General features: G+C 35.8%; 2 protein-coding genes, 1 long non-coding RNA gene and 1 pseudogene across 5 annotated transcripts; 3 read left to right on the forward strand and 1 right to left on the reverse strand.

Moving 5' to 3' along the window:
• The first annotated feature begins 1,192 nt into the window (after positions 1 to 1,192).
• Positions 1,193 to 6,861, forward strand: LOC113288444 (50S ribosomal protein L3-2, chloroplastic-like). The gene is made up of 5 exons (XM_026537481.1): positions 1,193 to 1,603; positions 1,696 to 1,905; positions 2,847 to 2,951; positions 5,689 to 5,802; positions 6,148 to 6,861. The coding sequence occupies exons 1-5, from the start codon at positions 1,292 to 1,294 to the stop codon at positions 6,319 to 6,321; spliced, it is 915 nt and encodes a 304-aa protein (XP_026393266.1). The 5' UTR covers positions 1,193 to 1,291; the 3' UTR covers positions 6,322 to 6,861.
• A 485-nt stretch (positions 6,862 to 7,346) lies between these two features.
• LOC113288446 lies at positions 7,347 to 9,217 on the forward strand. The gene is made up of 2 exons (XR_003330631.1): positions 7,347 to 7,452; positions 8,787 to 9,217. It is a non-coding gene; the product is annotated as an uncharacterized LOC113288446 (long non-coding RNA).
• An 830-nt stretch (positions 9,218 to 10,047) lies between these two features.
• On the forward strand, positions 10,048 to 16,553 carry LOC113288447 (probable sphingolipid transporter spinster homolog 2). 3 transcript variants are annotated; one of them, XM_026537482.1, is made up of 16 exons: positions 10,048 to 10,470; positions 10,821 to 10,952; positions 11,140 to 11,241; positions 11,462 to 11,566; positions 11,659 to 11,734; positions 11,894 to 11,968; positions 12,375 to 12,477; positions 12,561 to 12,626; positions 12,877 to 12,958; positions 13,289 to 13,377; positions 14,010 to 14,086; positions 14,474 to 14,587; positions 14,897 to 15,016; positions 15,294 to 15,422; positions 15,896 to 15,974; positions 16,134 to 16,553. In XM_026537482.1, exons 1-16 carry the CDS (start codon positions 10,301 to 10,303, stop codon positions 16,265 to 16,267), a joined length of 1,653 nt encoding a protein of 550 aa, XP_026393267.1. In that variant the 5' UTR covers positions 10,048 to 10,300; the 3' UTR covers positions 16,268 to 16,553. The 3 variants fall into 3 exon arrangements, with proteins under 3 accessions (XP_026393267.1, XP_026393268.1, XP_026393269.1); XM_026537483.1 differs by having other exon boundaries at positions 12,880 to 12,958; XM_026537484.1 differs by having other exon boundaries at positions 12,883 to 12,958.
• Positions 16,554 to 16,799: 246 nt separating this feature from the next.
• LOC113288448 lies at positions 16,800 to 19,270 on the reverse strand (annotated as a pseudogene).
• Positions 19,271 to 24,199: the final 4,929 nt, after the last annotated feature.

Here is a 24,199-nt window from a genome sequence, read left to right on the forward strand (position 1 = left end):
CTCAGATTCGGGCTATAGTTGGTTGTATGGATCCACACCAAATGAGTTGTATGCATGTTCCGGATAAATCAATTAAGAAAATGGAGGCTCTACAAAGGAATTACTGGTGAAATGAAGTGAGAAGTTCTCCATGACTGGTCGCGATTGTGCCCTCTGGAAATGTAACAAGTCCAATCATGTTTCAGATTTTCTCAAGGCTCTACCCATTGAGGGACCCAATCAGAGGCTTGGGGCGCGCCAATGTAATTAGTGCAATTCTTTATTATCGTTTGGGTATTCCCCTTTTTAAGGTAGATAGTTTTGGTACAAGATCGGTACATGGATTGTTTTGGAGATCACGCTTTGCACTATGCTCATGAGGTGGGCTCAAATTTCGGCATGACCTTATTAGAGACACTATTGCTGATATGTGTTATCGTGCTGGGGAGCATGCTAGGAAGGAAGTCGCTTTGGATTTCTTATCTAATGAGTGTGGGGCGCTGAGACCTGCGAATATTCTGATTTATAACTGGGATAGGGGCCGTGACGTCTGTTTAGATGTGACTGGGGTATCTCCTTTTACTGGAGGAAAAGTTTGTGATTTTCAGCCAGGTTTAGCTTTGAGGAATGCTATTTCACGTAAACATAAAAAAATACTTTGATACATGCTTGGTTCAAGATTTTGGCTTTGACACCTTAGCTTTCACAATATTTGGGGAACTTGGTTAGGATTTCATGGATCTATTGAGGAGGTTGCACAATCATTTATCTAAATTTGATGTTAGCGCAAACAAATGTAATTTCTTTTTACTACTCCCTCCGTTCCTTTTTAATAGGCTAGTTTTTATAAATAAGTGTTTCAGAAAAATAGGCTGGTTTCCTAATTGGGAAAGTAAATGTTACTTTAATTTTTTTGGACCACTTTCTCTTAACTTCTTTTGATAATATCATTTGACCATTTCACTTTACTTCTTTTATTGACATGAGGACCACTTTCAATTATTAGTTTTCTTAATTTCTTTAAATTTTTTCTAAAAACAAAACCAGTTTATTAAAAAGGAACAGAGGGAGTAGTTTTGTTGTTGATTCTCTTTTAGAAGATGATTAATTTATTAAAAAAAATACTCCTAAAAAAGAAAAAGAAAAAACTTTTACAAGATCCGTATTTTTCAAGCTAATCCGGTCCAAAGGCGAACCATATCCAGGTGTCCACTAAAACCCTACATGGGGCTACAGAAAAGAAACCTTCTTCTTCTCCTTCTGAAACAAATCCTGTAACACACTCCCATTGTGCTTAAGCCCTAATCTCGCCATGGCTGCTACATCAAGAGGTCTCATTTCAAAACTTGGATCATCTCTACCATCGATAACAACAAGAGGGGTATATCAGTTTAGAAGATTATTCAGTTCAGAGTCATTGGTTGATGATAGTAATGGATCAGAAGCAAGAACAAGAGTAATGACACCAAATTCAAGAAGAACGGGAGCAATAGCTGTCAAGTGTGGAATGACTGCAGTTTGGGATAAATGGGGAGCTAGGGTTCCAATTACTATACTCTGGTTAGATGATAATATTGTTTCTCAAGTTAAAACTATTGATAAAGAAGGGATTACATCTTTACAGGTTTTGTAATTTTGATTTCAATTTTTCTTTTATGAAAGCTTTGGTTCTTAGGGTTTGATTTTGAAAATGTTGTATTTTGGTGTGTTAGCTAGGTTGGGTGTGGGCAAAAAAAGGAAAAACATTTGACAAAACCTGAGGTTGGTCATTTTAGAGCTCAAGGTGTGCCAATGAAGAGGAAACTGAGGGAATTTCCAGTAACTGAAGATGGACTTTTGCCTGTTGGTACTCCTATCACTGTCCGTCATTTCGTTCCGGGGCAATACCTTGATGTTACAGCAATAAACCTTGGTAAAGGTTTTCAGGTACTTGCTTCCTAGTCAACCCAGTTGCATACATTTCTTATTTGTATATATCTAAACTATTGTTAGTTGAGCGTATCTCCAGATTCTTATGCAATTTTCTAAAAGTAATATGTTTCGTAATTGAATTTGGGCAAATCTAGGGCGGTTGCTTTAGGCAATCACTGCAAGCGTTCAACCCCCGGAATTGTTTTACTAGTTTAACATTACTGTCAGACGTTGCATGGTTATGCTGCTTTAGGTAATCACTGCAAAGTCCAAACCATTGAAGACACAAACTGGTTGTCATAATTTTATTTTTGAAGTCTTTTTGTCGGTTATTGCACCGGATCATAGTTCGCGGGGTTTTGAAATTGATTGGTAACATCTTGGGTTAGAGCTAGGAGGATGAAGAGTCTGGAGTCCATATGTAGGGGTCAAAATTATTGTTTCAGCTTGTGTAACTGTGTCTGTGCTCCTTAATGTATACACGGTGGTAAGGCAGTAGGCCTTGCAATAGGGACTGAGATTAGAGCGAGTAATTTACTAATTTTATGGTGCCTGGTATCAGTAGAAGTTGTAAGTTGAGATAGAGAGAACCAGCAACTGCTCTATTATGTTGTTTACCATGCTGCTATGTATGTTTTTCAAGTGCTCTTCCAAAAATACAGATGGAAGTGCATTTTCTTGCTGATCAGCTGATCTTTTGGAAAGCTAATGAAACCTGTATTAATCTTAATCACCTCACTAAAATGGCTGAAAGCCGAACAAGAGATTTGGACCAAATCATACATTGATAAGCTGTTTTGGTGCTTGTTAATGTTAGTATTGCCCATTCCAAATGTAATAGTAGGATCAGTTCTAGTTTTTCTGTTATATGATTATGTTTTACCATGGTAAGCTAAATTCCCCCTCTCTCTCAATCTCAAATAACGGTAATGCATATTTTTTCGTGTTGTACACAGGGTGTAATGAAAAGACACGGTTTTGCGGGAGGGCCTGAATCTCATGGTTCATCAAAATTCCATAGAGGTCCTGGTTCTACTGGTCAAAGGGATGCTCCTGGAAAGGTACTTGTTAAATATGTAACATGATGGTGATATGAAACATGTGATTTACTTTACTGGAATCATTGATCTTAAGAAAATTGGGATTATTGTTTGCTGTTTCAATAATTGGAATTTGGGTGGAGGGGGAATATGGTAGATGTTTATAGCTGTATAAACCTTTTTGGATGAGATTGGCAAGGGTGGTCGTGGAGGCAGAGGGTGAAATTTAGACAACATATCAATTATTAGCTTACCATGTTTGTTAATTAATTAGATAATTGTCATTGGTATTCATATTCTTTCGAGAGAGAGAGAGTGTTTCAGTTGTCTTGAATTTTTGAGTAAAGAAAAATAATCCTATGTTTTGGTGTTTTGCTGGAAGATCAACTTGAACATTAGTTTAGTGTAACCGAGAAGTCAGTTTGTTTAAAACCTACATGGTTAATTGATGAAATCTTTGCTGCTGTATGTAACAAAAGAGGACTCATGGGTATGTCAGCATGTTGGGTATTCAAGTGATTAGAAGTTCTCCTTTTCTTCAAGTAGTTAATTGAAACATAAAGTGTTATGTATGATGCATGTAGGTCTAAAGGTGGGGTAGTCAACAGGTATGTGCACTAAAATTTTGGTGCATATTTGTTCTAGTTTACTTTGTACTCAAAATGTTGATTTCAGAGATTGATGTAGAGCTTAAATCCTTCTAAAGTTCTAGTAAATTAGTAACACACGACTTAGCTTCTAAGATAAAATGCTAAGAATGTAGTTTATAGTGGCTGGAATATCTAGAAGGTTTTACCTTAATTTTGCATTGGAATTCGATTGAAGTAGTTTATCAGTAGGATCTTTTATCTTTGAGTTGGAATTTGATTGAAGTAGTTTATCATTAGGTTCTTCATGGTTCATTGATTTTGGTTACAATTGATTCGTTTTTGTTGAAATTCTGATGATATATTCCATGTGTAGAAATCATTCTTGAACAAATTATTATTTGCATTATGTATGCTCTCATTTACGCAACAGTTTTGGAAGATTTCGTGAACAAATTTGATTTAAGCTGGCTCTCTCTTTTTGTCCTTGATATTTCTAGGCTGATGTCTAGAGCGCACAGTGGATGGTAGTTTTGAATACGTTGTCATGCTTAGTTGCAGAACATTGTGTATCTTGAGGCATGTTGATCTATTCTTAAATCTGTTTCAGCAGCGGTTGGTTTACCCACTGGTGTTGGGTTTTGTCATGACGAAGAATATTGAACTAAGACTGTTACGTATTTTCTTTGAGATTGGTTGCAAACTCCAGAGCATATGATTTTTATATATGCAACTTTACGTGAGCAATATATCTCTAGATCAGCTTTGACATAATTGCAATCACTCACGTTTTGTCAGTTGGATTTTAGATTTGCTTATGCACCTTTACTTTTATCGTGAAGTTTGATGCAATTTTGCATGTTGTTGGGATGTCATTTTTCGGATTTCTTAAAGTTGGGTTCCTGGTCATAATCGGCCCACATGTAGCTAGGCTATGGGTTGAGTCCTCTGATGAGAAGATTGGCTGAGGCACCTTTATGTTCTATTACCATTCCTCTTCTGCTTTTGTTTTCTGTTGTATAATTTGTTTCTTTAAGTGATCCCTGGTCTAAGTAATCCTTAAGTTCATTCAAAAAAAAAAAAAAAAATCCTTAAGTTGGACCAGATTTTTATGGTCTCAAGTCTTAACTGTACTAAGTGCTGTTTCACTGTGGTTCTGTGATAATGATGTAAATTTCTCTTGGTACCTGAAGTACTTGAAATTTAAACTTTCAAATGGGTTGCTTTGTAAAATTAGCTTTTTTTGGTCCAGCTAGGAGTTTTGTACAGTTAGATATTAGTTATGAAATTACACACGGCACACTAACATGACATGACTTCTGCTCACCCTGCTGACACTGTCTAGTGTCCTAAAATATTAGGTACATGATTACAATGGAAGAAATTGATCCCAGACACAGGCCTGTTTCTTGTTTTCATTTCGTATATAACTTGGACTTCTGGGAGTTTTTTTGGTAACAGTTTTGGAAGTACTTTCTGCATTTTAAGAAGAATGAATAGAGAAACACTGTTAAGGCATAAGGGTGCATTATCACAGTAAGTATATGACGTAAGAACTAGGTTGTTTTAGTCGGATCAGTTTTATGAACTACGGGTGCATTTGGTCTACTATGTTGCATAGTTGGATAGTGGTGTTGGCACTAATTTTCGAACTGCATCTTTTGTTTGTAGAATTTTTCTTTTGATATATCTTTACAAATGAATGTTTTTTTAGTGAATGTTAAGGAATCTAATGAACTGCATATTTGTTGCATCATGCACTATTCTGTCTTATTTGAATTCCATTGTTGTTGCAGGCAGATAGCTTCTATGCAATGGTTATCATCACACTTTCTTCACTATAGGGTTTCTGGGCACACTTTCCTCACTATAGCATCTAACTTTCACCTTTTGTTTTTTCTTGCGCTAGAGTTTGTGGATTTTTTTCCGATAAATAGGACTGTTTTTGCAGTTCTCTATATATATCTATAAATTAACGACGGTTATTGTACTGCTCTACACTGATCATATTCATTTAGGATTATTGGATATGCTGATTAGTTCAGGAAAGTTTTTTGGAACGTGTGTGTTATTATTTTTCAGACATTCTTTTTGGCATCTAATTTAGTACTTTGTTGCTATCAATTGTGGGTTTGGTAGTCACATTTTCTTATTCTTTTAATGTGAAACAGGTTTTCAAGGGGAGAAAGATGCCTGGGCGAATGGGTGGGGTGCAAATCACGGTGAAAAATGTTTGGGTCTACAAAATTGATCCAGCAAGGAACTTGATGTGGGTGAGAGGCCAGGTATAGTTACCTAACTACGTGAGTTCTGTTTGATGCAAAGAAGATCCTTGTCTCGATAGATGGTAATAAAGCAAATATTCGTCTTGGTCATGTGGTACAGACACATACAGGAAAGGCAATGTCATCTTATGAGTTGAAAGACTCGTATTTGTTTGATCATTATTACCAACTGGTATTTTTATTGTACCAGTTGGATGATAAAGTGAATATGCTAGTATAGCCAAATGTCTTCGTTATTAGTTTCATGTCACACCAAACACAGAGTACTACTTATAGTCTTCTTAAATAGGTCTACGTGCACCTTGTCTTATTACAATAGCATTTGGTTTTACCTTTGCGTTGCAGGTTCCTGGTGCAGAAGGAAACTTTGTAGCTTTAAAGGATGCTTGGTACAAGAAACCAAATATCTCAACTCTTCCATTCCCAACTTACTTTCCCCCCCCAGAAGAAGAAACATCAGAACTGGAACCTCTTGTTGCTGATCTTGGAGAACTAGATCCGTTTATGGCTGCAGATTAAACAACAAGTTTCATATACCGAAGCTGGTCTTTCTTTCTTTATAGCTGTTGCACCAGTTCGATTGCAATTTAAATATAGTTGTCAAAATAGAAGAACCAGGCGAGAAAATTCAGTGGTTCTATTATTCTCATAATACTTAGGATTACGTGGAGATTCCAGAGACAAAGAGAAGGATAGCCGAACTTGTAAATTGTTGAGGTTTATAACTCTGATTTGTGAGACTAGCTAGATTTTCTGCTAGTTTTTTTTTTTCCTTCAATAAGTATTTGAATTTTTTTATCAGTTCTTAAATTGTATTTGCTTTTGAGTTCTAGAGTTTAGAGTACAGTGGTGAAAATCATTGAGAAAAAGGAAGCGTCCCTCTGCTGCTAATTGTCATATGCTTTGTGCCAAAATTGCAATGGGCAGCCTGGATTCTAAACTAACTCATTTTGGGATATCATGTCCAGTCAGATCTTCTTATTTATTATGTAAGAATCAATTGTATATCCTTGTTTTCCAGTTTTTTAATGTGATTTCAAGGAGTAAATGTCACAGAAATGATCACCCATACTTGAGCTGTATATCTCTTTTCATTACTTCTTAGAGTGTCAGAAGGCAGCCTCTTCGCATACAACAACTCGGTCATTACTCCCCAGACCCAGAGTGCCCTTCTAATACTTATCAGGGATGCCTGGTCTGTCTACTGAATGTGCATTCGACTCCTTTTTATCACCTAAAATGGGGACATTTACAGTTTTATACTATGTGCCATCAGCTGCATCTGGTTTGGCAATTCAATTTTCCAGTGTCTGAGACAAAGTATTAAAAACTGTTGTTTCATCAGAATCCAAACTTAAGTGGCTTCAAGTTGGAACAACTTAATCCGCAACCCTATCCTATCCTATTCTAACTTTTACAAGGATCACTACTTTCCAAACTAATCCGGTCCAAGGCGAACCTTATCCAGGTGTCCTCTTTAGTTAAATGACCAGATTACCCTCAGACCCTAAAACCTCCTCTTATTTCATTTCTTCGAAACCCTAATCCTTTAAATACCGAGCGAGAGTTCAGCCTCCATTCCTTTCTCACACACAACAAAAGTTTTGAGGAAGAAATAGACGGAGAGGAGGAGCGAAGATGAGAGCTAAGGTAAGATATCTCTAGTATCTCAGTATCTAGATTCATAGTATAAATCGATTGATCTATGCATGATATGTGATTCCATGAGCTTTTATCATTCTAGATCTGTTTGTTTTAGGGTTTCTCTCTGCGTTTTGTATGCTTTAAAATGATTTCTTGTACTTTTGTTTGAGCTTGTAAGTAGTGGCTATGAAAATGTTTAAGAAGATAGTGTTAACTGTTTAACATAATCCTGTAATCTGTATGAGTTGTTTTTGCTGCTTTTTAAATGTGGATTTCTTCTCGCAGTTGTTAGATGTGTTCTTTACATGGTTAAGATTTGGGTTTTTTCCTGAAAGTATTTAGGGTTTTTTTTCCTGAAAGTATTTTAGGGTTTTTTTGTTGTTACGGTGCAGATGATGATGTTTAATTTATATTTCTTCACTTTGAACTTAATGGAGTTGTTTTATTAACTTCTCCTTGAGGATACGTTCAATTTCTGATGCACAGTCTTCATAAAGTATCTTTTGCTGTTTTTATGTGTTTTTCTAGATTTTTTTCTGTTGGGTTTGTATTTGAATTGGATTCGACCATTATAGTAACTGCGGTAAGGATTATGCAAAAAACTACCAAGTCTTTTGCATTTGCTGTTGACTTTTATTATTTTTGTTCTTCTCCCCTGTGATTGTAGTGATTGTGTAGCTGTATTACCTCTGCTGTTTTTAACTAGTCATGCTTATTTTATAATAGGCTTGTGTTTTGCTTTCTCAATTAGTTTTGGTGCATGAAATGATATCTGGATCTGTCTTTTAGCTTGTAAGCAATGTTGGATTCAGTATACTAAATATTATCTTGTAAGCATTGTTGGATACAAAATTATTTAGGAAGATAATGTTTAGCTTGACTTCTCAAGGGTTTATAAATATAGTTGATTCAAATCAAAGTTGAAAGGTGCAGATGATGAAGTTAATTTAATATTTTTTCACTTTGAACTTAATGGTGTTGTTTCATTCACTTCTCCTTGAGGATCAATTCACTTTCTGATGCACAGTCTTCACGGTGTATGAGCTTTTGTATTTTGAAGTCACATGTCTGAAGTTCTGAACTGTATTCATTTGAACTTTGTTTTTTCCCAACACTGCTGTTGCCGTGCCTGTTCTGTATACATGTCATGCTTATTGCTTGTACAGATAGTTATTTTCTCGCCTATGCATGCTTGTCCGATGATATATACAGGACTTTTTTTTATGTCACAGCTTTATGTAAACTTTATGCTGTAGTTTGATTGTAAATTGAGTTTGGGTGACTGGTCCTTTAAGAAAATCAAGTAAGATGTTTTCTACTTTTCTTGTGACTCTTTGCAGTGGAAGAAGAAGAGGATGAGGAGACTTAAGAGGAAGCGCCGAAAGATGAGACAAAGATCCAAGTAGATTACTTTCGGTTGAAGAGGGACGTTGTAGAATGCTGGTTCTTTCTTGACATGCCTGAAGTATCTTGCTCATCTGCAGAAGCCTGAAGTATCCACCGAAGCTGCTGTAGTAAGGAAGATAACATGGTACCTGATAGTTGGAGCTGAGTTTTTTAATTGTTCCCAAGACATTTTGCACTTTTAGTTTCTTCCAAACAAACAGATGTCTCTTGCTTGATTCATCTGTTTGACTTCTGTAGAGACCTATTATATAGTAGTTCTGAACACAGTGGGGATGCTATCTTATCTTTATCTAAATACAATGGGGTTAAAGATGTTTGAATTTCTATTGTTGGTCATAATTTAGGTTCGATTATGTTTTGATGATTTTTGCAGTGCTTAGTGTTTTTAAATTTGGGTTGATAAACCTGAATGGCATGGTTCTATCTGAACTTTTGATGCTTGAGCTGATCATGAGATGGGCCATTTGTCTTATGGTCCATTGGTAATTGTGTGCTTACATTGTTTTCAACTTTATCATGGATTGTCTACCTTGTAAGTTGTAACTGATAACCTTTTATGGATCTTGTGTGTTAACATTGATTTTGCAACTTTGCTGTGGAGGCCAACAAAAAACTTGTGTGTGGACCTGATAATTTGTACTGCTAAGGAGGAACGCTATTGCTCTATCCTTGTTGGAGTTGCTTCTGATTAGTCTTGCGAGTGTAAATCAAAGAATGAATGAAACTGGGCAGTCAAAGCACCTTGTGTGAATAGCTCTCCAGTTAAGGATAAGTTCTCCCATTAACATTCTTTGCTCTGCCCAACATATGCCACTGTTTTGAATGAAAAGAGGATATAATTTGAATCACAAAATCGGATCATGATTATCTGAAACGATTCCGAGTTTAAATGCAATTAGACATATCATCATTATCTGAAGCGATTCCGAGTTCAAATGCAATTAGATTTGAGTCATAGGATTAGACATTCAAAGAGGCCCGCCCTATATCGAAGGCGCGTATATCTCACAGAACATTCGGATTTTCTTCTGTTAGATACAAAGAGATGGAATAGGGATTTATACCCCCAACAACCGAACCAAAGGTTAATTAGCTGTCGCATTAACCTTGACTGAAGGAAAATTAGTTAATAGTCAAACCAGATATAACTAACTAAAGAGATTCCAAAACGTTTCATTAGAGCAACGGCTCTTAATATTATTAAAAAAATCACAAGGAGAATAATTGAACAAAAGAATATTTGTTGATTTTTAAATTGATTGGGATGAAGATGAGTCTTCTTCTTCTTCAGTGAGAGAGGAGAAGACTCTATCTCTCACCAACAATTCTCTTCCCATAACAAAAACCCACTGAAGAAGATCCTTTATATTATTACTCGTAGGGAAACAGCTGGCCATATCTTTCTTTATTTATTAATAGTATTATATTATTGGAAACCTTTGATTCAATGGGGGAAGCAGCAGCAAAATCCTCTGAAGCTGAGGAATCTGGGAATACTTCTTCTGTGGTGGTGGTGGTACCTCAAGAAACAGAGTCAGAATCGGCAATGAGAACGATTCCGGTTGAGGGGTCATCTTCTTCCAAGAGTAGTAGTCCTTCTTGGTGTACCCCCATTAGGTACACACTGTCTCTCTATTATTAACTTTCTATCGGTATTCTCGGTTTTGTTATGGGGTTTTCTTAGGGTTTCACATGTGATTTTCTTTTCTTTTTTGCCATCTGATTTGTTTAATTATCAATTGTGATGCGAAAAAATAGTTATTGTATGACATTGAAGATTTGTATGTTGAATGGTAAAGTAAACTTTTTTTAATTAGAGCGAGGATTTTGGTGGGAGTGATGGTTGAATGTGGTAAGTTTAGGGAGTTTAGTGAATTGCAGAGAAGGAATTACTGCGTTGGCCGAGAAATTTATTTAATTTGAGACTCATTTCAAGTATTGGTGTTAACTGTTGATTTTTTTTTTAGGTTGCTTGTGATCTTTTGTGTGATAAACATGTTAAATTATATTGACCGGGGAGTAATTGCAAGCAATGGTGTGAATGGAGACCGTAAGAAGTGTGACAAAAATGGTGTGTGCACTGCTGGGACCGGAATTCAGTAAGATATACTAGAGTTTTTTCATTACATCTTGTGTGGAATACTTGTATGCATATTATGTTATGTGACTCAGGAGAACTGAGTTTGTTAATTGATTGATTTGTACTAATAGAATCACATGTAAATTCTGAAAAGAGCTTCCAACAGTCTAATTAGTTTGTCTTTGCTCACTTTCATCGTTTTACAGGGGAACCTTCGACTTAAACAATTTCGAGGATGGAGTTTTGTCATCTGCTTTCATGGTTGGCCTTCTGGTGGCCTCTCCAATCTTCGCATCCTTAGCAAAGAGGTAAGTCTTGTGAGTTATGGTGCTATTGCTCTGTGTGTGTCGCCTTCATTGGAATAAGAGTTTGCATTAAGCCCCTTGTCTTTCGTTTAATACTCTGTCAAGAGTTTAAACAATTTTGCACACATACCAGTTTGCTCATGTTACGGATTCTATTGTACAGTAACGAAGAAGAATCTCTGAGATTCTGTGAACATCAATTGTTGTATGTTGTTTATTGCAGCCACAATCCTTTTAGGCTTATTGGTGTTGGATTAGCTGTTTGGACCTTAGCTACAGCCGGTTGTGGTGGTTCATTCAATTATTGGAGCATTGCAGTTTGTCGCATGTGAGTACCAATATCATGAAATTTGAGTAATTTATGCACGTGAGTCATCTCTCTAGAAACTACTGAAATATGATATCTACTGTTGTTTTCAGGTTGGTAGGTGTTGGTGAGGCTTCTTTTATAAGCCTCGCGGCTCCTTTTATTGATGACAGTGCTCCAGCTGCTCAGGTTTGTGTTTCTTATTCTAAAACATTAAGTTTATCGTTTTATTCAGTTTACCATTCTATATGTTGGGCGCATTTTCCTATGCTGCATTAATACATATGGTTTGCAAATAGGCTAGCTTTTGATATAATTCGACACTGTTGTTTCTTTTGTTTTTACCAGAAAACAGTATGGCTTGCGCTCTTTTATATGTGTATACCGACTGGAATTGCAATTGGCTATGTCTACGGTGGATTGGTAAGCTAAAGCTTATTTTCTAGAAAAGTGTAAGGTTGGACAGATTAGTGATGGTATCCTCACTGAAAACCGTACTAGTTCATCTCAAATCTTTCTATGAGCGCTATGAACCTCCGGAACACATTTATGTCAGCACACTTGTTTCATACTACCTACGCCCCTCGAAAAGTGGGTCTTTCGCTTTTCTAATTTTTCCGCAAAATAGGCAGAATTAGAAAAGTGAAAGACCCACTTTTTGTGGGACGGAGGGAGTATCTCTTAACTAAAGAGACAGGGGACATATGAAAGGAAAATGAAATTCTTTCAAGTTTCCCTCATAGGTTACTAGTTAAATGTTCATTGTGTTATAATTTTAAGCTTTACAATGAAGTCAGTGATTTACTTCTTTGTTTCTGTATATTGCTAGGTCGGAAATCATCTTGGTTGGCGTTATGCTTTCTTCGGTGAAGCAATTCTGATGCTCCCTTTTGCTGTTCTTGGCTTTGTTATGAAGCCTTTGCAGTTGAAAGGTGATATTTTTTGACTTTCTTGCTATCAGCAGTTGAAAGGTTATAGTCATCCTCAAATTCTAAATTTTATTCTGTGAGTATAGGTTTTAGTGAAGCAGCCAAGACTCTGACCTCTGCAGAGATAGTTGAACCTGTATCTGGAGTGAAAGGTACTGCACATGCAATTGATTTGGATTAGCGATTTTCAAAATTTTCCCTTATCCTGTTGAATCTCTTAATTTGTGTTACATTGTACGACACAAAGAGTCCAGTTTTGTGTTTATTCTACATTTCCATTGTTTTTTCTCTGTAAGCCAAATTTCATAAGCAGTAGGTCGTATCTGACTGGCACATTTTTGGGTCTGTGTTTCTCTTTAACTCGATCTCTGTTATAGAATTGTAGTCTAATTTTTTGTATAGCAGCAGAGGATGCTAGGGGCAAAGATGATGTCCCAGCTAGACAGGGGCAGTTCAGCGGCAAGATCCCAAAGAAAACATCTTGGTGAGTATGTAGTGGACAACCAAGATTATGTTGCTGGATTTATTCTATTCAGCTGGATACTTGTTCAGAGAAAACTGTTCTTCATGTTAAGAACGTTCTGTTTTTTGAGTTTGTGCTTTCTAGTTATTTTGTATTACGGTATTTTAAGGTTTTTTAAGGATACTCCAGAAGCCTAGGTTCAATCCAATGTCGTCCAAATTTGCCGAGTTAGTTAACATGAAGTAAAGGATGCAACATATCATTCCTGCAGTAGATCTTGATGAGCGCCAAAATATTTGATGATATAAAGTGTAAAATATGACATATTCATGGCAAATTTGTTTATGGCAGGTCAAAGTGTACTTTCCGTCAGATTTCAAGGTTCGGGAAAGATATGAAAGTGCTCTTGCTTGAAAAGGTTTATCTGGTTAATGTTCTAGGTACTTGAATGTAATCCTACTTGCTACAGTGCAATTATTTGTTTTATTATTATAATACTGGTGCATATGCTGTACACTACTTCAAGGTGTCACGGTTGGTGAGCTAGATAAGGCTAAAAATGCGGACATGGTCGTACACATATTTAATTGTCCTAGACTCCCAGTAATTGTGTGTTTTATGTTTTGGTTATAAGTTGTTTTCTTGGATCAAACACTTGCCACATATATGTATGAAAGACATTTACCTATGAATCTATGATATATAATGTCCATGCACAACTATGTGCAAGTACATGCAAGATATGCACACAACTTTAAACATTATTATTATTTGCAAATACCTGCTGAAGTATTGGACGCGTCCACTTGCCTGACACTGGCAAATCTAGTTACCATTGTGTCCTTCTATTGTAGAAAATGACCAATGTGTCCTTCTACTGTAGAAAATGACCAATGGAGCTTTGCAATATTCCTGGTCATGCATGCCTATGCTCTCATAGTTTTACTGCTGTTTAAGGTTGCTTACGTAGTTTTCCTGGTAGTGATAGATGTTGGAAACTTGTTGGGAAAAGCAAACTCTGTATGTTTTTTTAGGTTAAGTTGTAAGTTTCTGATTAAGTTTATGTCTGCAGGTTACGTAGCATACACCTTTGTTATAGGGGCTTACTCGTACTGGGGGCCAAAGGCTGGTTACAGTATTTATCAGATGGTAAAGTTTCCAAAAAATCATGCACTGCAATCACTTGATTGTCACTAATGCCTATCAAATCTTTCTAAAGATGACTCTTACTGTCCAACATAATATGGCTTAAGCCTCTGATCTGTCGTTGTAGCCCATAACCTATATCTCATTTCTTGCTCTGGGAACAATCTTTAATCCCCCACAGCATCAGAAACTTCTGTGGCCATTCTTCTTTTCATATTGGTTATGGAGGAGTGGTTAGTGATTAATTGGTAAGCTAGTTTCAACCTTAGGTCACAGATCCGGCTCCCAACAATTTTACCATCTATACTAGAGAGGCACCTACAGAAAATGCTATGTTTTGTTTCTCCTTTACCAGTGTCTGTCTTGTTACTAAAGGTTTCCTTTCTCCAGACCAATGCCGATATGACGTTTGGGGGGATCACAATCATTTGTGGAATAGTTGGAACGCTGGCTGGAGGTTTCTTCCTTGATCGAATAAGTTCCACAATTAACAATGCATTTAAGGTAAATGGTAATGCACACAGAATGAGGGTCTATGGATATGGTTTGTCTTATGTTGGTTGTTTGCCTTCTCAATATTCTTGCACCTTATATTCTAGTCAGATGGATCTGAACACCAATAAGTCTGATTATCTAGCTCAAAATGACATTATTACCACTTCAGTCCATGATTTGTCAGGGTATCAAAAGGAACTTGGTTTTTTTATTTTCATTTTTTGGCTGTTTGTTATTGTGGGGTGCACTTCTTTATTTCATCATTTTGCATACTTCGAACCTTGTTTGTTCCTAAACACCATCTTTATTCTGTAACAGCTTCTTTCTGGAGCAACGATTCTAGGAGGTGTACTTTGCTTTGGTTCCTTTTGCTTCAAGAGCATGTATGGATTCATAGCTCTTTTCGCACTCGGTCAACTGTTTCTCTTTGCAGCTCAGGTATTTCGGAGTTACCACATAAATCTGCTTTTGGGATTATACTTGCAGTTCTGAATGATAGCCATGATTGAATCTTGTTTCTGAAGGGGTTATGTGATAATAACAAGAAATAATGGTTATTTTGATCCTTGAACAAATGATCATCAATGTCTTGTCAATCTATAATATAACAACAGCTTGTGACTATGCATGAATTGGGTGAAACTATCTTTTTAATTGACGTAAGGTGTCCTGCTGATAATACTATATAACCATTACATTTTCTTCCATGTTCCAGGCACCTGTAAATTTCGTATGTCTTCATTGTGTTAAACCCAGTTTGAGGCCGATCTCTATGGCAATGTCTACAGTTGCAATTCATATATTTGGTGATGTTCCTTCTTCACCACTTGTTGGGCTCCTTCAGGTTCGTCATTCCTGATTTGGAACTTTATAGCTTTATGATCATTGTTGCAGCAATTATGAATCATCTGCTTATACTTGGCATAGATTAAGTTTTCTTGTGATTTGATATGTTGTACTAGGATAGATAGAGTAAAGATTTATCGAAGAGTCATGGAACAAACCAATGCATTCCCATAGAATCCAATTTCCTAACATCTATATTTAACGCTGGACAATTATATCAAAGTATGAATAAGCTTATCTGAAATTTGATAGGTAATGCTGTTCTTCTCGTATTTCTCACTTGGGATATAGTTTAATCTTCACTGTATGCAAAGTGCCATTTATACTGCCAAGTGTACCAAATGATTTCAAGTTGACTACTGTTATCTTATCTTTTCACCTCTTCCGTTCGAGAAATTAGTCAACGATTAGTCTGTTGCTGCATCTGAACTTCTCTTTAATAATATTATTATTTTGGTAAACCTCCTACAGGATCATCTCAACAATTGGAGGAGCACTGCACTTATTCTCACATCGATCTTTTCTGTAGCAGCAGGTGTATGGTTTATAGGTATGTTAACTTTAACAAAGTCGCTACGTATTAATCTTTTAGAGTTTAACCAAAGTAATCTAATTGTTTCGAGGGGTTACATCTGTAACTTTCTTCCTAACAATGGATTTAACCATGTTTACAAAGTAGAGTTTTAATGTTGTTGAATATCTTTGGCAGGGGTGTTTCTTCACAGCGTGGACAGATTCAATGAGGAGGAGAACGAGGAAGAGAATGCTGACATGGTCAAGAGCTTGACCACGAAAACATCGGTTGAAGAGAACCCCAAAAGAGTAGAGCCTTCTGAACCATGAAGAACCTAACACATAGTTTAGATACCACTTCTTTCTGCTCTGTCCAAAGATGTAACTAATAGATGTGATTAGATGATACACGAAAATCCACGAAAACTCTTTCGAAGTTGCTAACAATAGGTTAATTTTTTTTGTGCATAGTAATTGTTTTCCACAGTTATGTGAATAAGTGACTGATTCCTCAGTTTCCTTTACTGAGTTTCAATAATTATTTGTTTACTCTAGGCAGCCAATGTGTAAATGATAATTACCTTTTGACAGTTTTTATATACAATATTTTTTTTTACATTGTTCCTCTAAAATAATACTCCAAGTTGTCCAAGTTATCTGTAAAGTTCTTTTTCTTCGACAGGCTATACCAAGCTTTTCACTTCAAATATGATAGTGTTCGGATACAGGCTATATTGTAGACCCTGCATATGGGATCAACATCTAAGGACAAGATTGCTTGGATACATGCAGTCCTTATATCATTTTTTCTCATGGAAATTTTCAAAATGAAAAATAGCACTGAAACAAATGCCACAAAACAGCCACAGAAAAGGAAAGATGGGATTATATTCACTCTACAATTTTGAGCATTCAGGCAGTGTTATGAAAGAACAGAATTACACTTTCCCTTCAACCAAACCACGCGTTTCTCCATTTTTAGAGAGACAAATGTTTCTCTGAAATTAGGGTTGTCAAACATATCCAAAGCTGTATAATAGAGGTAATCATCAATACCTTGCATTTCATCCAACGCTTTAACACAGTTTGTAATTGAAAATCTATCCTCACCTTCTCTAACAGCAGCTGCCCTCAACTTTGATGATGATGCCATCTCTAGTATAGCTTTGACCATCACATCTTCAATTGGCACACAAGATTTCTTGTTTCCCGAAGTTGAAGACTTTGTAAGTTGTCTGAGGTTGACAAAGACTTATCTCTCGAAAGCACCAATGGTTCTCCTGTATCAATAGTTAACCCTGCACTTCTATGACACGGGCCCTCCTCCATTTTAACCAGTTGATTTGCTGAACCGTCATTTCCGTTTGTTCGTGAGTCCAGAAATATAATGCTTAGTTGTTTGTAGAGCGGACACCCATTTGCTCTAATTGTCTCAGCATCAGGATGCTCCTGTATGTGTGTGTAAAAAGCAAAGTTAAGCTTTGAAATAACAATTAAGTGACACTTGTATATTTCTTGGGGTTGTTTGTTTACAATTTTAAATGGGTGATGCGGCGACGGCAGTACGGTACCCTTTCCACTTTCTTTTCCTTTTGGAATAGACTAAAATCCCATCTTACAAATTGAGAAAGAATATATATAAAGATTCAGCTCAGATATGGGAGAAGCTATACCTTGATGTATGTGTCCCAAGCTTCATCTGTCGCCACAACAACCTGCCTGGATTCATCCCATGTAAAGTCATTAAGGTCAAGAAGTGACTTCGTAGTATTGTACTGCTTCCTAAGAACAGCATAACGAATCTTCAATCGCTCATTCTCCCATTTCAGACCTGTTTTATTGTTAAATTCGTCACAGATGTTCTTCCATGCTATCTTTCCAAATGAATTGTTTTGCTTATTTCCCTTCACAACCTCCTCAACCATCAAGTCTACAAGTGTTGTTGTTAAGGGTGTTGTCCACTTTGCCCTTGCCTGTTCCTGATCCGGTTGTGTGTAACTTGGCTTGTTCCTCTGAACAGCACCTCGTGTTGACCGAGTTGGCCTACTAGCCATCTACAATTGCAGGATGGAACTTATTGAGAAGAGTGAGAACAAGTTTAAAACAAACAACGCTAATCCCTTTCAAATAATAAAATGATAACAAAAGCGAAATCTTGCCAGATGGCCAACTTACATACAAAATTCAAAACAACCGTACATCACAAACGAAAAAAAAAAAGGGAACGAATAGAAAAAATATACTCCGCCAACAATTCCAACCTCATACATGATCAAAACAAGCCGACAAAGAGAAATGGAAGAAGCCACATATCCAAATTCTAAATAAGGTAGCAGCTCATACGCTAATATAAGTAATTAACAAACTATATGGGTGCAACATCTGATACAACATCGATACCAACTATAGTGAAATAATGTTAAGCTTGCAACAACGTCTACATAATTTTTATGGGTTGGGAGCAAGGAGAATTGGAGTAACATCAATACCACCAATTGGATGTTTGCCAGCAGCAATTACTTTGTCTGGTTCTGGGAGTAATCAGTGTGTGGATAGGATCTTACCACATTATAAAACTTAAAAACCCATAATCGTACTTGTGTCATCTGACTAAACTGGAAGGCAAAACTTATGTAAACCATTGTTCCATTTGTAGAACAGGCATTTCGATTATCAAGAGCATCTATTTCCAAACCTCCTGCAGGACTAATCAAAGGCACTGGAAAATTGGATAGAACTAACCTCTAACTTTCCCTGCCTCCATAACCTTTCCTATGATGCACTACTTTCTTACTAACATCGTGCTTGTACCACGACTCCCAGAATATTCTAAGTACATATGGTGCGAGACGATTCAAACTATCGAAGTCAGCATGGGATGGGGTCTTTTCTTTATTTTCTACCATTTTCATTAAAAAAATTCTAAGTCTCACTAGTCCTAACATTTCAAGTTTTTGATCTTCCTCAGTCTCTGTACATGTTTTCGTCTGAAATGGACCAGAATAATGTACTCTAACTACTCAATATCTGCACTAATCAAGTTCTTCTTAAGGCAACTCAATTGCATTTACAAGTATTCTCAATTCATAGCTAGTACAAAGATGAATATCAGAAGCCAAAAAAGCAATGAAAACCCTAACTTCTAATGATATTTATTTAAGAAATTGGCAAACAAAATGATGGAATTCAGATTAACAGAGAATTTGAGTGAGACCTGAATTACCTGGTTAGAACCCCTTCCTTGTTTCCTGTCTCTGTGGAGAGAATGAAGTCAATAACGCAGTGTTCTTCCCCGGGAGAATTCTCTACTGCAACACCAAACAAGGCTTTTACTTGACTAGAAACGGGCCGGGTTGACGTTTTGATATGTTTGTAGCGGATTGGTATAACAAGGTACCGGTCTTGCAAATCCACTAATCCTCAACGATAGATTTCTCCGATGCAAATTCTAAAGATTTAAAGGTTTCGACAAATAAAACTTTCGTCTTAAACGATGAGAAAATTCTCAATTTTTATCGGTCGAAATAAGCTTTTATGAGTTTGTTGAAACGTGGGTTTTGGTGAAGACATTTGGCAATTTATGATTGATTTAAAAATTACAAACTCAAAAGAAAAACTTAACATAGTGTGTTTGAAATTTTATGGAAGTCAAAATTCAATTTAGAAGTCGAGTACCTACAATATTATGACTCTTTTTTTACAAATTGGGCTATCTTGTGTTTCCTCCCCTCCCAAGATCGCTAATTATCGTTTCCTCCCCAAAAAGATCAAAATTAGTATTTCCTCCCGTCGTTAGTTTTTCCATCCCATTTCCAGTTATCTGAGTCAGCGAAACTATATGCGTGGCAAATTTATACACGTGTAGGAAAAAGTTACCAAAATACTCTCATCTGTTTGGCAAATTAAGCCCAAGCAACCATCCCGTTCACAATCAAAATTGATTCTACTTCTGCTTATCGTCAACAAGTTCTGGTTCTCCGTCCCAATCAAAAAAAAGCAAAAAAAAAAAACGTCGATTCTTCGTGAAAGAATAAAGTATAAATCAATTACAGTTAAAGGAAGGTAATAGCTCCAGTTTTATGGTGAAGGAAGAGATTAACTTGATAGTTGGAATTAATGGTGAAGGATCTCAAAATAAGGGGTAACCATCTGTGAATGAATCTCATCAAAAACTCTAGATGGGTTTGATCGACGAGAAGAAGATTTCCCAACGATTCATGAGGATAATTAGTGAAGATATATGATCGAGAAGTCAGGGAAGAACAAATCTTTGCCGATCGAATTGAAGATGATAATGGTGTTACTGTTGGATTGAATGAATGTTATTGTTTATGAATGTTGTATGGTCTCTGAGAACAAATTTTTGCCGATCGAATTGAAGTCATTCTCTAGCTATCTCCTTCCCTGCAGAAACTGAAGTGGCCCGAATTTTCCTGTGAGTAGCAGATCTAATCAAAATAATCCCCAAACTGTTAATTTGAAATCTTGGGTTTGATCGATACGAAGAAGATTTTGAGAAAAAGAAGGAAGATTAGAGTTCGGGTTTACCTGGATTTCAATGATTAGGTTCAATCAGTTCGAGTCCATTCCAATCGGTGATGGCGTACTGGTGCCGGAGAAGAAGGAGAACATGTGGTACTCTTAAACACGTGCTTAAAGTTTGTTTTCAGTGGGTATTTTGGGTAGATCACGGAACACGTGTACAATCTACGCCACGCGTGCATAGGTGCTGAGTCAGCTAACTGAGTAATGAATGGAAAAACTAACGACGGGAGGAAACACTAATTTTGATCTTTTTGGGGAGGAAACACAAAATAGGCCTTCCAAATTAATACATAAAATAAAAACAAAAAACCACATATTTCACATTATATTTTCTGCGAAAATAAAAGTAAAAAATAAATAAAATCTGCACATATTTCCTATCTTTTCTCCACCAATTGGATGTATCGAGACGGTTCGCCCTACCACACCAAATCAAAAATGCATAGCCACGGGGAGGAGCGAAACCCGCGCACACTAAATCAAAAATATGGATAAAAGAAAAAAAATTGGTCTTCTCTAGTAGACTAATCCTAAGTTGTTTATCATTATGAATTCTCCACTGCAAGTAAATATTAACTTTCGTATATTTTATTATTTTACAATTTTTCATGTGAATGATTGGATCGATGCACAAGATAACAAAACATTTTAAAGATATCCAAATTAATATCGTAAAAATACAAAAAAAAAATATAAAATTATGTGAATTTGGTCGATCTTACTCCAGAATAAGACAAAACAAGGCTTTCCTTGGAAGTTTTTGCGTGCGAAAACAAGGACTTATAGTGCTTCCATTGTTTATCTTTAAAATCAAATATCAAGAAAATCCAGTGTGATCCAGTATCGCGTGGTTCGTGTGAATCCTTAATAGCATCATCAAACAATCCAAATTATCATCCATATCATCTGTGAAATCATCCACCACAAGTTTTTTGTTGTCAGTCGTGCTATTGCAGACATAGATCTGTAGGTAAAAATAAAAATAAAGTTTGTTTTCTTTTTTGTTATGTAATGTATCTCAAAGTTAAACAAATATTACATATTTAAGATAAGCGGGTTATTGACTATTCATAGTTGACGCAATTGTGGTCATCCAGCTTCTCAAAACTTTTAAAGCACCTACTTTTTTTTTTCTTCTTTCGATGTATGTAAAAATGGAATAGCTCATTTTGTACATAATCATTAAACAACAATTGCTCGAGTTGTAGAGTATTTCACCGATAACGATGAATTTATAACTTCTTCGTTTAGCAACACATCTCTCAACTTGAAAAACTAGTAAACAATAAATTTTAAGAAAAACAATATGATCAGTTTAATTAAGTAATCTAATGTTCATCTTTTATTTTTAGATTGCTTCAATGTTTTTTTTTTTGGATGATGCACTAACATATGCTTTTTCTTTTTTAAGTGGGTATTTGATTATGCACTTTACCCATCTTTCTCATCCGGTATGTACAAAGTTTTTAGGTTTGTGAAATTACCTGTATAAGCAAAATGGATTTTATTTTTTTATATTGAGTTTGTCGTTGGGATTCATATTCTTATGCAGCTCATTGTATCCGAGACTTTTTTACTTTTTTCTCATGTAGATAAAAAAGTTGTGGTTCAACTTTTTTTGTAGAATTAGTTTTCTTTTTCTTTTTGCATTTTTTTGCTTGTTGTTTTCTCTTATTGGCAGGTTTTATTCTTTTGAATTTCTTTTTTCCCGTTTTCATTCAAATCCTCAATATATTTAGCAATGAAATATAAGATACATAGATCGTCAGTTATGTTATTTTCGTATTGCATACACAGATCTGCAGGTAAAATAAAATTAAAGTTGTAAGATCCTTTCCGTTTGCTTTTGTATTTTTTATGTCTTTGTCATTTTTGTGAGAAACACATATAATCATGATGTGTAGTATTTCATACTACAAAAGGGAATAACAAATAGGTTCGAATTGAATATCTATCTAGCTTTCCTTTAGGGGAAGTAAAGCTTTGTTATTCAAATATGTCAAAAACATCATTTACTTTTGAATATGTGAAGGTTCTTTGTGTTGTTGAAACTTGGAATCAAGCGTATGAAGAATGAGTTAAGAGAATGTTATGTAATGTAATATCTTTATCTTTTAATTCGTCTATTCTCCATATGTAATAAAATTTTGTCACTAACATTGACAAAGGGGGAGATTGTTTGAGAACTGCTCGGTTGAACCCACCAAGTGTTGGTATGTCACGGTTGGTTGTCATATTTTAATATCAAAACTCATAAGTGGCTTGATTAAACTACTAGATTCAACTTTGTTAGGTTAGACTACGAAGTCTAGAAATGTTGAGATATACAAGTGTTACTCTGAAGACCTGAAAAATCCGAAGACGTATCGACATAAACGAAGACATCATCCTTCCACTTGAGGTTAGTAATAGATGACTTGATATCGTGGCTTCCAAGTCGTTTCTGATTGAAAATATAACATGCGAAGTTATATACATTAAACTCTATTATTAAAGACTTGATCATCTTATTATGATCAAAGTGCCAAGGAAGAATATATCAATAGTTGTGAATGGTTTATATTGGCATATTATATTATGAAGTATAATGATTATCTTTTGAACTTCGTAATTGCGGCATCAACATAATCTTTGTAACTCGTTACTAGATTGTGCAGTGAACTTAGGGTTGATTTCATGCCTAGAAAACTATGTTTGATTAATAAGTTTAAGGAAGTAGACTTACGAACTTGTTTCATAGTGGAACGAAATTGATAAGATTGAAGGTCCAGTTTTCATTGAAGACCTAAGGTTGGACCGATCCTAACCTATTGATTAAAGATTTTTCGTGGTTGTAGTAATGAGGTTCAAACTCTCGGACTTGTGAAGGATAATTTTTTTAGAAAATAAATATATATACAAATATTGACAAATTGGTAGAGAGGTACTGGGACTAGGATTCCGCCAAATTCATTTCTTAAGGTTCAAATAATAATTCTTTTATCAATAATAGCTCGAAAAATATATTAAATATATCGACTCTAATTTATTGCCAAGATAGATTCTCAAAATATTAGATGTAAATGTTAAGCATGGGACATCAAATCATCTAAGCTAAGCATGACCCATCAAATCAAATCACAACTAATTAATTTAAATCATAATTTCAATTAAAATTAATGCAAAAGTCATGAAAAGAATTAAATATAATTACCCAAGTGTGAAATAAGGCTTCCTCCATCGCCCCAGTGTTGGGTTCTAACTCCGCATATCGGAAACACGCTCAAAGGAATTTTTCATTGCTCAAAAGAGGTGTACAAATGATGAAATGGAGATAATAATGAAAATCGGGTGTTTGCAACGTTTATAATTGTTGCAAACACCGTTACAAAGAACGATAAATGGAAAGTGCTGTAGTATACAGAATACTACGACCCACATATGACAGTCGTTGTTGCTGTAGTATGAACGACTGTCTCTGGTTGTCTAATGTTCTTCGTGTTCTTGAGTTGCAGCAGCAGAAATGGTGGCTCTGCAACTCGATTTTTCTTCACTCTGTAGCCTCCAAAGCTTCCCCAAACTCTCGACAGCCCTTCTAATCGACCCAAGGAGTTAATTTATACCCAACAACAGCATTTAATCCCTCGCAATAACTCCATATAATTCTCATTTACTCGGGAAAATATTTTTTTTATTTTCTTCACTGTCAGCCAAGATACGATCTTTTCCACCTCTTAT

The sequence above is a fragment of the Papaver somniferum genome, chromosome 6 (genome assembly GCF_003573695.1).
Source record: "Papaver somniferum cultivar HN1 chromosome 6, ASM357369v1, whole genome shotgun sequence".
Lineage (NCBI taxonomy): Eukaryota > Viridiplantae > Streptophyta > Magnoliopsida > Ranunculales > Papaveraceae > Papaver > Papaver somniferum.

Bases quoted from the DNA above. Each gene is read 5' to 3' on its own strand.
- LOC113288444 (XM_026537481.1), top strand. From the start codon at position 1,292: ATGGCTGCTACATCAAGAGGTCTCATTTCAAAACTTGGATCATCTCTA. The intron at 1,906-2,846 runs GTACTTGCTTCC...TGTTGTACACAG, and splicing joins ACCTTGGTAAAGGTTTTCAG to GGTGTAATGAAAAGACACGG. The intron at 2,952-5,688 runs GTACTTGTTAAA...AATGTGAAACAG, and splicing joins AAAGGGATGCTCCTGGAAAG to GTTTTCAAGGGGAGAAAGAT.
- LOC113288447 (XM_026537482.1), top strand. From the start codon at position 10,301: ATGGGGGAAGCAGCAGCAAAATCCTCTGAAGCTGAGGAATCTGGGAAT. The intron at 11,969-12,374 runs GTAAGCTAAAGC...GTATATTGCTAG, and splicing joins GCTATGTCTACGGTGGATTG to GTCGGAAATCATCTTGGTTG. The intron at 12,478-12,560 runs GTGATATTTTTT...CTGTGAGTATAG, and splicing joins GAAGCCTTTGCAGTTGAAAG to GTTTTAGTGAAGCAGCCAAG.